Source organism: Pipistrellus kuhlii, unplaced genomic scaffold, assembly GCF_014108245.1.
Source record: "Pipistrellus kuhlii isolate mPipKuh1 unplaced genomic scaffold, mPipKuh1.p scaffold_m20_p_1, whole genome shotgun sequence".
NCBI lineage: Eukaryota > Metazoa > Chordata > Mammalia > Chiroptera > Vespertilionidae > Pipistrellus > Pipistrellus kuhlii.
This window is the reverse complement of record NW_023425404.1, coordinates 193,162,302-193,175,300: the sequence shown is the minus strand read 5'-3', so window position 1 is coordinate 193,175,300 and position 12,999 is coordinate 193,162,302. Positions and strand designations below refer to the sequence as shown.

The window sequence follows — 12,999 nt, the reverse complement described above, 5'->3', positions numbered from 1 at the left end:
TTGCTCCTCATTAGCGGAGTGGCCATGCTGGGTGTACCGCGGGAGCCTCGGGTTCGCCCTTCCGGAGAACACCTCCACGTGGCCGCGGGAAGGTGGGTGACAGCGGGGAGCCCGGCCTGAGAAGGCGCTTTCCCGGACAACCCGGAGGGCTCCAGGTCCGGCCATAGGTGCAGGCTAACCAGCTGGCTGGCCAAAGACCCCAGGGCGGGCGGGGGCGGTCTCTCCAGCCTCAGTTTCCCCTGCCAGCCAGTCCCACCCAAGGAAGGCCCAGTCCCAGTCCTAGGGAAGCCCTGGTCCCAGAGGCCGGACCCCACGTGACCGAGGGGGGGCGGAAGGGAACCCGAAGGAGGCGGGGCCCCGAGCCCGACCCGACTGGAGCGGCAGGGGCGCGCGTTCGACCCCGAGCTGGAGGGGCCGTTGCCTCGCACTCGTGTACGCAGCCCCCGCGTGCTGCTCCTCCTCCTCCTCCTCCTTCTTCTCCTCCTCTGCGCGCGCCCGGAACCCAGCAGGCCGCCCGCCGCCCCAACCGGCCATTCCCTCGCCCAGGGCTGGGGAGGGGAGCCTGGGACGCGCCGCTCGTCCCCGCGAGCTCCCCCCCACCCGCGCGCGCGCGCGCCGCCGGCCGAGCGCGTATACTAATGAGGGGCGGGGCGAACGAGGGGCGTGGTCACGGGCGCCGGGGGGCGTGGCCGCGGCGCGAGCGGGGACGCACCGCGGGGGGGCGGGGCGATTGTGAGGTGGCGCTGACGCACGTTCCGGGGTTCTTAAGCGGCGAGGGCGGCGGCGGCGGCAGCGGCGGCGCCCGAGCCGGTCTCGGGAGGTGGCGGTGGCCGCCGCCGCGAGGGGTTGGCTGGCGGGGCCCGAGTGGGTGCCCCCAGCCTCAGTCACGGTATCCCTCCCTCCCTCCCCGTCAACCCCCGCTTCTTTCCACCACGGGCCGCGCTGCCCCGGACCCCGGCGGCCACTTAGGCGGGCAGCGGACCGGGCGGGTCTCCTTCCCGTGGCCGCCGGCCCGACATAAATGAGGGACTCGGGGTTCGGGGTGCTGCCGGCCGCCCCGCTCCGAAGCAGCGGCCGCTCCAAGTCCCTCTTCGGCGGCGGCGGCGGCGGGACGTACCGTCCTTCCGCCGCGGGGCCTGCCGCGGCCGCCGCCGCCCCGCCGCCCTCCGCCACGCCCTTCGGCCCGCGCTCGCCGCCGCCGCCGCCGTTGCCTGTCACCGGGTCCGCGGAGGCCGCCTCCCCCTTCCCCGCGCCCCTCGGCGGCGGCGGCGGCGGCGGCCGCGCGGGCAGCAGCTCGGCCGCCGCTTCCTCTTCCTCCCGCCGGCTCCCGGCGCGCCCGCGGGCCATGCAGGATGAGCTGCTGCTGGGGCTGACCCCGCGGGCGGCGGCCGCGGAGAAACTCCCCAACCACCGCCCCGGCGGCGGCACGAACGCGGGTGTGACCCACCTCCTCCCCTCCCAGGACTTCCAACCGAGTCTGCACCTCCCCGCCTCCTCCTCCTCCGCCTCCTCCTGCTGTGGCTGCCGCACCTCCTCCCCGCAGGACTTCAGTGAGCGGCAGCAGCAGCAGCGGAGCGGCCAGAAGAGGAAAGAGTTGAGCCCTCCCCGCCGGTCCCACCCTCCGGACCCGCAGCCGCCGCCGCCGCCGCTCCACCGCCCCGGCCGGCTCAGCCCGCCGCCGCCCGGCCCGCCCCTGCAGCCGGCGCCGCTCGCCCCGCGCCCGCAGCCGCTCAGCCTCCCGCACCCGCCGCGCCTCCCGCCGCAGGACTCGGCCCCGCGGCAGCGCCCGCCGGCCGGCCCGCCCTCGCTCCCGCCGCGGCTGCAGCCCTCGCCGCCGCCCGCAGCCCCGCGGCGCCGCCACGGAGGCGCGGGCAGCCCTCGCGGGACCCCGGCCGCGGGCGAGGGCAGCGCCGCCGCCGAGCCCTCCGATGCGGGCTTGGCCCCCTCGACGCCGCCACCACCGGTGAACCCCGCAGGGCCGGGCTCCATGGAGTCGCCCAACCACCCTCTGCTCGGCAGCCCCGGCAGCCTGCTGGCCGGCGGGGCGCTGGGCGCGGGCGCCTTCAGCAGCCTGCAGAGCCCGGACCTCCCGCACCCGGGCGGCGGCGGCGGCGGCGGCGGGGGCGGGGGGCCCCCCGGAGGCGGAGGGGGAGGCGGCTCCGCGTCGCCGCCGCCGCTGCCCGGCTTCGGCACCCCCTGGTCGGTGCAGACCGTGTCGCCGCCGCCGCCCCAGCAGCCGCAGCCGCCGCCGCCGCCGCCCCCCAGCAGCCGCAGCCGCCCCAGCAGCCGCCGCCGCCCCAGCAGCCGCCGCAGCCCGGCTCGTCCACGGCCACCCCGGGGGGCGGCGGCTCGCTCAGCGCCATGCCGCCGCCCAGCCCCGATGCGGAGAACGGCTTCTACCCGGGGCTGCCGTCGTCCATGAACGCGCCCTTCTTCCCCAGCTTCTCGCCCGTGTCCCCGCACGGCTGCGCGGGGCTCGGCGTGCCGGCCGGCGGCGGCGGCGGCGGCGGCGGCGGCTTCGGCGGCCCGTTCTCGGCGGGGCCCCCGCCGCCCGCGCTCAGCGTCCCCCCGCAGCCGCCCCCGCCCGCCGCGCAGCAGCCCAGCCGCCGCTCGCCCGTCAGCCCGCAGCTGCAGCCGCCGCACCCGGCCCCCGCCTTCCTGCAGCAGCGCAACTCCTACAACCACCACCAGGTACGGCGGGCGGCGGCGGGCCCCGGGCCGGGCGGCCGGGGTGCGGGCACACGGGGCGGATGCGGGACGAATCGCGTCGGGAGCCGGCTGGTGCCCCCTCGAACCCCGGGCGCCCGCGGCTCTCGCGCCCCTCCCCGCCGCGCACCGGCGAACCCGAGCCGCGGGCGCCCGGGCCGGGAGGGCGCTGTCTGTCGGGTTCCGGGGCCGGAGAGCGGCGGCGGCGGCGGGGACCGGCGGGCGCGGGCGGGGAGCGAACTTGGGAAGGAAGGACGCGGTTCGGGGACGGTGCGTGTCGGTCAGGTTGGTTTGTTGCTTTCGGGACCGGGCGGCTCGGGGCTTAGCGGAGGAGACGGGGACGGCGGACCGAGTCCTGAGCCGGACGGCCGGGCAGCCGCTCCCGCAGCCTCCGCGCCGTCGGGTGGTTCCCTAACCGGCAGCCCGGGACCCCGGGGCCCCCGATGCCCCGCGGCCGCCTCCGCCTCCGCCCTGGGTTGTTTCACGCCTGGGCACAGGGTGCGGGTTTTCACCCCAAAAAGAAGCCGAGCCCGGGATCGGCGCGCAGCCCGGAGGAGACGGCCCCGGGGCGGCTCCGCGGACCCAGCCGCCCAGGAGGACGGCGTCTCTATGTCGAGTGGGTCCTGTAACTATGACCCGACCCCACGGGGTGGTGGTTCCTCCGGGGCCTTCTCCACCGGGTCCCTGCCGGGCCCCGGGACAGGGTCCGAGCGCCCGCGGGCCGGGGAGTGGGGCCGGCCGGGGCGTTCGGTGCATTTCTGACACGGCCCGCGTCTGCGGAGGGGACCCCGCCGGGCCAGGCCCTTTGCAGACAGGGGGGCTGAGCGGTCAGCAGAGGGGGACCAGGGCTCTCTGACTCCCCCAACTCTTCCCATTGACCGTGGTGCCCAGCGATGAGCCAGGTGACTGGTCAAGGGCGAATGCCCATCGAAATTTAACACAAGTGACAGTTAACAGTCTATTTCAATTAACCAGAGTAACAGTTGACAGTTTTTTTTTCTTGTTGTTGAATCACTGGTTTCTCCCCTAGAAAGGAGAATGTGGTTCAATGAGGATTGAAAAATGGGTGATTTTGAAATAATACTCCACTTTTTTTTTCATGATTTGCATAATTTTTAACTGGAAACTTGCCACAGGAAATTTTAGGTGGTTTTTTTTTTTTTTTTTTTTTTTGAGTTTCTGAAGACATGATGTAGATTGTAGAACATTGGAAGGCCATATGCCATGGTCCGTATTTTAGCTCTAAGCTGGGTTTGTTGTTTTTGTCCAAAGGTGGGTCTGGCAGTGGGGTGTGAGAGGTGGCACTGCTGTCACATGGAATTTAGGTCACCCGGAGGAAATTGGAGCTTGTATCGGTGACAAGCGGTTTCTCCGTGGCCCCTTCGCTGTGTGTGTGTGAACTGTGCGGAAGGTGAAACTGTTGTAGTATGTAGTCATCATTATATTCCCATTCAAATTAATTTTTAAAATAGATACTTGTCTCAGGTTTGGTTTCTTTGTCTTGTAAAAAACAGGTTTATTTGAAGGGTGCTGTTTTTGGTGTATTTTCCATTCTTTAACGACAACGTTTTGCCATAGATTCTAGTTTGGAGGTCAGTTTACTTTTGAAAATGAATGAAGTTAATGGAGACTTGTATTATTAGGATCTTTACTGTGATAGTCAAATAGTTGTTTATTTTTGTATATCTCAGTGGATCCACCTATGGGTGACATTAGATAATTGCTTATCAGTTCATGGATAATTAAGTGAAAATAAACAAAAATATTTTAAAAGAAGCTACATCCAATCTGGAATAAAAGATCTTAAAAGTACAGTCAACAGTACAGAAAAGGACATATTTCCTATATTGTCTCTATCCCAAAAGGCCTTTATTAATTTGTACAACAGAATAATACCAAACCTTATTATTCACTTTCGCAGCAATGCAAGTTGTTTTGGCAAACTAAAGTCTAAATATTTCACCCATATGGCTCATATATTTTGATTGATAAAGATCATGCTTTTAGTTGTATACCTAATGGAATGTGGTTGCTTTAAGATCATAATGTAGGGTATATTTTTAAGGATCTTCAGAGTTAATTTCAATTTAAATATATATATCTCATGTATATGGTTCTCTCTGAAGGGGGAAAAAAAGTAACCACATGCTTCCATTTTAGTAATTGTCATTAAGTATCTGGCTGTTCAGTATAATTTATAGTAGGCAGGAGCATGAAAACTGCCTCACCTTAAGCTAATATTTTATTATAGCAAGATCTCAAGCCTATTACTTTTTGTTAATTAGCTAGGGATATATTCGGTGTATTCTATATTTCATTTTTTTTTTAAATCTTAGCTCAGGTCTAAAATGTGAATTTCAATAATAAGCTCTTTAAATGCCTGTAATTTAAAGAGATATGTTTTTCTCAGCCTCTTCTGAAACAATCTCCTTGGAGCAACCATCAGAGCAGTGGCTGGGGCACCGGAAGTATGTCCTGGGGAGCAATGCATGGCCGAGATCACCGTAGAACTGGAAACATGGGGATTCCAGGAACTATGAATCAGATATCTCCACTGAAAAAACCGTTTTCTGGTAATGTCATAGCACCACCGAAATTCACTCGTTCTACTCCGTCCCTGACGCCAAAATCTTGGATTGAAGATAACGTGTTCAGAACAGACAATAATAGTAATACACTGTTACCCTTACAGGTAAGAACGGTATGTAGATGGCTTATTTCTAATGTCAATCTTTCAGAATTGGGAACTGAGTGGTGGTAGCAGTAGTATGGTGAAATTAATGGATTAAAAAAGAGAAAGTTTTCCTTTTTAAGCATATGTAATTTCATTATCAAAGGGTAAAATATCTAGATGAAGAAAAGTGACATTATAAAAAACCTAAGCACACAATAGTAAATAAGCTTAAAAAAAAAAAAGAAAAGAAAAACCTGCTGCATTTCTGAAATGCATATTGAAGCTTTTAATTGGCAACTTCTTAAGACTGCCTTAACTTATTTAATCTTTAATGGGCCACCAAAATGGGTTTTTCCTACAACACATCTAAACTAAAATGTTTGTAATTATGCTTAGATTTGGCTATGATCAGCTGTAATGTACTAGAATGTGCTTAGTACAGCTGTGATTATGGCAAAATAACATGGCTTTTTACATAGTATTAAATTTCGTCTCCATTGGTTCAATGACTATTTTTTTCTAAATGTGGCCTAGTAGTTATGATGATTGACAATTTTCAGGCCTTTTAGTATTTTGCTGATATTGCAGGTTAATGAAACTCTCTTATGGCTATTTAAAGTTAGGTGGGTTTTTTTGTTTGTGTTCTTGTTTGTTTGTTTTTGTTGTTTTTGTTGTGTGTGTGTGTGTGTGTGTGTGTGTTTAATGAGGTGTTTGTTTTTTTCCTGAAACCTTTAGAAAAAGGAATAAAGATAGAAAGAATTTGGGTTTTTGTTTGATTTTCTTCCTTTTTGTGTGTGTGGGTGGGTATGGGAAAGGGAACTGCATATTTCTGATGAAAACTTCTATGCTGTTGAAGGTGAGATCTAGTTTGCAGTTGCCAGCTTGGGGCTCAGATTCTCTCCAAGATAGTTGGTGCACTGCAGCCGGAACATCCAGAATAGACCAGGTAGGCTGCACAGTGTGTATTTTCCAGGACTTTGGCTAGGAGTTTAATAGTATTTACATTAAGAGGAGGATTTATTACTTACTTTCAGTATCTACTTAAGCATATGTCAGAGAGCATTAAAGCAATTTATTTTTAAAGGGTCATTTGACTTAAATTATTTAATATAAAATGCCTCATTTTCATATTTAAATGTAACTCATAATAATTTTATATTTCCAAAACATAATAAATTACTTTTTGAAAAAATGGAATTATATACCCAAGAGCACCTGGCTTTAAACATCAGTCAAATGGAACAGATATTTCATCTCCTTTCAGAATTATTTGCAATTAGATACAAAATCCTGTTTATACTTAATCTCCAACTTGACAATTTCATCAATGTTTTACATAATTTTTAGTAATGTTTTTCATAAACCCTGCTATGTTGGTCTTGATAAACTTTCTTAAAAAGCCCTAAATTAGTTTAGCTTTTTTCAACTTGATAAAAAAAAACTTTGATACAGTATTTTTTCCGGAATTTTGTTACTGCTCTTAAATATTACCTTCTTCCAAATAATCAGTTTCTCTAGAAAAATCTCTGAGCCAGAAGACTGGGAGGCAGTCTTCTAAATTACTATCAAGCCCTTTACAAAATGTTACTTCTCGTCCTGCAGACTAAATTGAATGCATACTGGGCACTGGGTGATGAGAATTATTACAGGATACATAGAGTACTCAGTCCTGTGCATGATGGTTCTCTTCTACAGAAACCAGGTTGGAGCAGAGTTGACACTATGGAGCTTTTATCCATAGCTAAGGCTCTTCCTTAGTTAATTTATCAACATGGGATTATTTTATAAGGACTGTATAAACAGATTAATAATATGCTTGTAATGTAACTAGCATTCTAACCTGGAGGGTTAACAGTAACTTTAATAATCAAGCATTAGCACTTGTTTTAGACAATTCTCACCTATTGACCAAAGTAGTCCTGCCAGGATCTTCACTTAGATTAAGTAGTGTGTCGTGTAATGTGTACCTTACTGTTTTGCTAATGTAAGTTAGCTGTCCACCTATTTCTACTCTCCTTTTCACCTTGGTTCCTTTAGGCCATATCAGTGTCATTTTTATGATAGCTTTTTTATGTCATTTGTATCGAATATATAAATGCCTAGGAAATGGTGTGTTAGAAGAGGAAAATAACGGTAATTATTTTGAAGGTGGCAAGAGGCACTTTTAGGGCAGAAGAGACAAAAATATTCCATGATAATAGGATACACATAAGAGAGGGATATATACTGTATGTCTCCAGAGAAGGAAGATAAATTAGCTGCGATATAAAGGGTCTATGGGTTGGTGGGGGAGCATATGTTGAGAAAATAGGTTATTGAGATGGTGTCAGTTGCTGGAATGCTAGAGAGCAGAGGTGATCAGGAAAAAGGCCAGTTTGCAAATTGGGCTTTGCAGAGGTGCCCCTGGATCTGTTTTTGTTCATTAGTTTATGTTGTTCATTATATTCCCCAAATGAGTGAGATCATGTGATATTTATCTTTCTCTGACTGGCTTATTTTGCTTAGCATAATGCTCTCCAGCTCCATCCATGCTGTTGCAAATGGTAAGAATTCCTTTTTTACAGCAGCGTAGTATTCCATTGTGTAGATGTACCACAGATTTCTGATCCACTCATCTGCTGATGGGTACTAAGGCTGATCCCAAATCTTAGCTATTGTAGCCGAAACCGGTTTGGCTCAGTGGTAGAGTGTCGATCTGCATACTAAAAGGTCCCAGGTTCGATTCCGGTCAAGGGCCTGTACATTGCTTGCGGGCACATCCCTGGTAGGGGGTGTGCAAGAGGCAGCTAGTCCATGTTTCTCTCTCATCGGAGTTTCTAGCTCTCTCTTGCTCTCTCCTCCTCTCTGTAAAAAATCAATAAAAAATATATTTTTTAAAAAATCTTAGCTATTGTAAATTGTGCTGCTATGAATAGGGGTGCATGTATCCTTTCTGATTGGTGTTTCTAGTTTCTTGGGATATATTCCTAGAAGTGGGATCACTGGGTCAAATGGCAGTTCCATTTTCAGTTTTTTGAGGAAACTCCATACTGTTCTCCACAGTGGCTGCACCAGTCTGCATTGCCACCAGCAGTAAAGAGAGGTTCCTTTTTCTCCGCATCCTCGGCAGCATTTGTTGTTTGTTGATTTGTTGATGATAGCCATTCTGACAGGTGTGAGATGGTGTACCGCATTGTCATTTTGATTTGCATCTCTTGGATGATTAGTGACTTTGAGCATGTTTTCATATGTGTCTTGGCCTTCCTAATGTCCTCTTTCGAAAAGTATTTAGGTCTGTTGCTAATCTTCCTTTTGTTAATGATTTTGAATTTACTTTAGATATTAAGGTTGCAATATAGTTGTTCATTAGCACTTAAATATTTTAAATCAAAGAGTGAGTATACTGGTAGCTGAGGTTATTACAAGTTTTTATATGGCCCATCAGTTCTCTGTAAACAAAAAACATCATCAGGCCTTTAAAACTGTAATAGAGCACATGAAGCCTATAAGAGGTGTGTTGCCCTGTCCTCTAGCTGAGCTATTATCAATATATTCAACTCTAGATGTTTGTTCTTGTGGAAGTTCTGCCTGTAGCTTTTGAGCATGTCACATGAACCACCTTGAAAAATTGAAGGCATTTTCACCAACCTTTAAAATTTAGCTTATAATGATAATGTGGGCTTCTCTTTCAAAAAAATATATTATTTGGGGTCTTTATTCACCTTACACACACAAAAAATGCATTCAACCAAGTCCAATTTTTTATTTAATAAAGGGTTTCTTAAACTGTGGTGGTTAAACTATTAATAGATGAGCTTTAGGGACATTGGTAGTTACCAAACCTTACACCTACTGAAAATGAAAGAGAACAGGCTGTCTAACACATACAATGTAGGTAGATAGATACTTTATTCTTACATGTATCTTGTGTCCAGTTCTTTAATTATACTTAATATATTCTTACACCAATATTTTCTATCACCTCTCCATTTTCTTTAACCCTTTTATACTAGAATAGCTTTGGCCATTTGGGGTCTTTAAAATTAAAAAATCAAAAAAAGAAAAGCCAGAATCACAGTTACAGAATTTTTATTATCAGAATAATAGAGAATTTAAAAAAATGAATGTTCATTATGTATGTGGGAGTGTAATACTATTCTTGGCCATTGAAAAGTGAAAGTCCAGCGGGATGAGGAGAAGGGGTAGCTGTTTGGAACAACCACAGAATGTGAGAGTGCTGGTTGTGTAGGAAGGCAGAGAGGCAGAGCATACACTGCTAATACCATGCATAACAGTGTGTGCTGAGGAGTGGATAATCAGTATTACAATGAGAAAAATGTTAGCACAGCTTTGCTATTTTATTTTAAAACTGGAGAACTAAGCTCAGACATACAGTTTTAAAAGCTGATTTTTCTACTTGTGCGGAAGAACACATGCTCAGGTGTCTGGTATATTTTAAAAATGAGGATATAGGGTTTTTTGTAACCCATCCTCTTTTTTGGGGGGGAAAGTACTTCATTGTCAAGAGGGAAAGGTTCTATTTGACCACTTCCTTCACTTGAAATAGCACAGGGTTTTGAGTATGTCATAGCAAAAATATGATAAGCCATAAAAGTTCCCTTTCAATTGGAATTCCTCTTGTACTAATTGTAATATCATGAACTTTGTTTATGTTTCAGTGTTTATAATCTTTTCTCAGGCCATCCTTTTAGATTGGGGTTATGTTTTTTTCAGTTTTTCTAAGATTTTATTGTCACTCCTCTAAGTCTTTGTGAAATGTGTCTGGGTTTATTAAAAACAGTAAAATATTAGAATATAAAATATTATTGGTTTTTCCCACCAATGCATTCTAATTTTTGACTGTTTGTTGTTGTGGGATTCTATAATCTCGGTTTCTGAAAGCCCAGTTAGTTGATTCTTGACCAGATAGTTTTCATATTTAAATTAGTTTGGAGAACTTTCCTCATGGCGATTCCTACTTATGTGGAATATCTTGGCCATTTTCAATTAGTCAAGTAGTAATAAACATTAGTTACATTGATTTTCCAGTTAATGCTAGTCAGCATTGGCATGTGCATGGTTACTTTAAAATGGTTTCAGGATTGCAATTTAGTTTTTAAACCAATGGCAGTTTGTGTGATCACAAATTTTTCTTATATTTGTAGTTTATAAGGATGCATGAATGTTTGTTTTATAAATCAGACTTGTTTCTGCCTTTTTTTTTTTCAGAAGTCATATTTTGATTCCCACATTCTATTTAATGAAATCATCTGTACTTTTGAACATGTAAATCTAAATAGCATGGCATGTCATGAGCTCTTTGCCTGCTCAAGGCTATTTTGTGTTTGGTGCTGTAAAAATCATGTGAGAAGCAGCTGATGAGTGACAAAGTAAACTAAGCTAATTTAAGCTAGGCCTTTTTAAAATAGTTTTGCCAGTTTTTTGTTTGTTTGTTTTTATTTTTGCTAAAGTGGGACTTTGTTTCATGATGAAAGACTTATCTGGGAAGGAAAATAAGGCATCTTATAAGTGGGCATCTCACTATTTCAGTTGAATATACAGGCGTCAAAGCTAAAGCTATTAATAATACATATCACACTTTTGTATAACACTTGTCAGTTGATTGTGGGCACTGATACTTATGAGTAGCTTGCCTATATCTTTCCCCTTCAGACCCTAAATATTGCATATACCATTAACAGTGTATATAGAATTACTTCGCCCTAGTTTGGCTCAGTGAATAGAGCGTTGGCCTGCAAACTGAAGGGTCCCGGGTTTGATTCTGGTCAAGGGCACATGCCTGGGTTTCGGGCTTGATCCCCAATAGGGGGTGTGCAGGAGGCAGCCAATCAATTATTCCATCTCATCATTGATGTTTCTCTCTCTCTCCCTCTACCTTCCACTCTGAAATTAATGAAATATATATATATTAAAAGATACTTAGAATCAGCACTTAAATTTTAATGTGCTCTAAAGCAAGAGAGGATCACATTCCTTGAAATGGAGTTAGAAGGTGGCCACAAAAAAAAAAAAGGTGGTGTGGGAAATACCATTTACTAGGTGGTGGTAATAGTCACCATTTAATTAAGTTCATAGATTGACTGAAGATGAGACATAGTCTGATTCTGTTAAAAACAATCACCCAGAGAAGATAGCCCTGAACTATAACATTTTACTTGTGAGAATTTAAGGTAAAAAGAATATAAAGAACTTATAATGTATTGTATTTTAGAACGATGGAACTGAGCCTGAAAAGATTTATTTAGTAACTTAAGATCAAGAAGCTCAATGCTTTTTAAAGTATAGTTACTAGGCCTGTAGCCTCAGTATCACCAGGAGCCACACTCAGCCTATAGAATCACACTCTGTAGATGGGTCCCAGGAGTCAACCCAGATGATTCTGAAGCATGCTCCAGTTTGAGAACTGCTATTACATTTCAGTTCAGTAATTCTCTGTGTCTCCCTCGCCAATCAAGGTCACTGTTTAGTGAACCCCTGTTAGTGATGGGTGTGTTCTACCTGAGCAATCCAACTAAAAATAAGGGATTAAACTATATAGCTCATCACTGATAAAAGTGGAACAGGAGCCTCTGTGTCAGTAATCTTTTCATTATTAGTGTTACTTTTACGTTTCTTGACAGCCATTTGTTATTCTGCACTACTGACTCCAGCCTCTAGTTTTATAAAGGTCACAACCCTAATTTAAATGTCAAGGTAGAATAAACAAATCAACACATTCTCAGGAAAGCTGCTTATGTTTTTTCTTCAGCTTTCTAAAAGACTGCTTCTAATCCTCTGGATTGTAGACCCCTTAGGAAAATCACATAAACCTTTCTTCAGAAAAGAAGGGAGTGGACATGCACATACAGAATGTTGTGTAGAATCTCAGATATGCCATGATCCTTGAAGCTCATGGACCCAGGTTTAAGAGATAAAAATCTCCTGCCTCTCCCTTGCACAAGCACATGTACACACACACACACACACACACACACACACACACACACACGGATGGAAGTTAGAGATGACATATTTTGGTAAAAATCTCCTGGGTGATTTGGGGGGCATGGGCAGAATCTGCTGTGATATGATAGTTCCCTATATATGTTTAAGTACATTGATTTTATAGTGAGCAAAATACTGTACACGTTAAAAAACATTAAAGAATCTACTAGGCAAGGTGAGAGGATTTAAAAAATATTCAGCAAACAAGACTTCTAATGACATAAAAGACTGTTCTGAGACTTGAGGTAGGAAATGTGTTAGTTTTTGTTTTGATACTGGTATTTCATGCCTTTGATTTTTAGTGTATATGTTTATGCATTCATTACTGTGAAATTCCGACTAAGTCAAATAATGTACAATGTTTGATAGATGTTTAAAGTATGGTGCAATTGAATTAAATTCTTTCACCCAACATATTTTTCCCAAGTACCAGTCTTCCTAGTTATATGAGAAAAGTGTAGAAGTTTAATAACAGCTAAAAATGCTCTGTGTGTATCACATTTCAGAAATCTTTATAAGCTGAGAATGATAAAATAGAAATAATTTTACTGTATTCCATATGAAATAAGATTGCTTTTGATATGATTTTGCAAATAAATATATTAAATATATTGTTCTTTGATACAAGAAATATT

At 47.2% G+C, this 12,999-nt stretch overlaps 1 protein-coding gene across 1 annotated transcript in view; it reads left to right on the top strand.

Annotated features, from left to right (window-relative positions):
• The first annotated feature begins 798 nt into the window (after positions 1 to 798).
• The window catches only part of CPEB2 (cytoplasmic polyadenylation element binding protein 2), a 59,507-nt gene continuing 47,306 nt past the window's right edge, over positions 799 to 12,999 (top strand). Inside the window, 4 exon segments of the mRNA XM_036420283.2 lie at positions 799 to 2,257; positions 2,260 to 2,691; positions 5,117 to 5,398; positions 6,237 to 6,326. Coding sequence (XP_036276176.2) covers positions 1,022 to 2,257; positions 2,260 to 2,691; positions 5,117 to 5,398; positions 6,237 to 6,326 — 2,040 coding nt within the window. The 5' untranslated portion in view covers positions 799 to 1,021.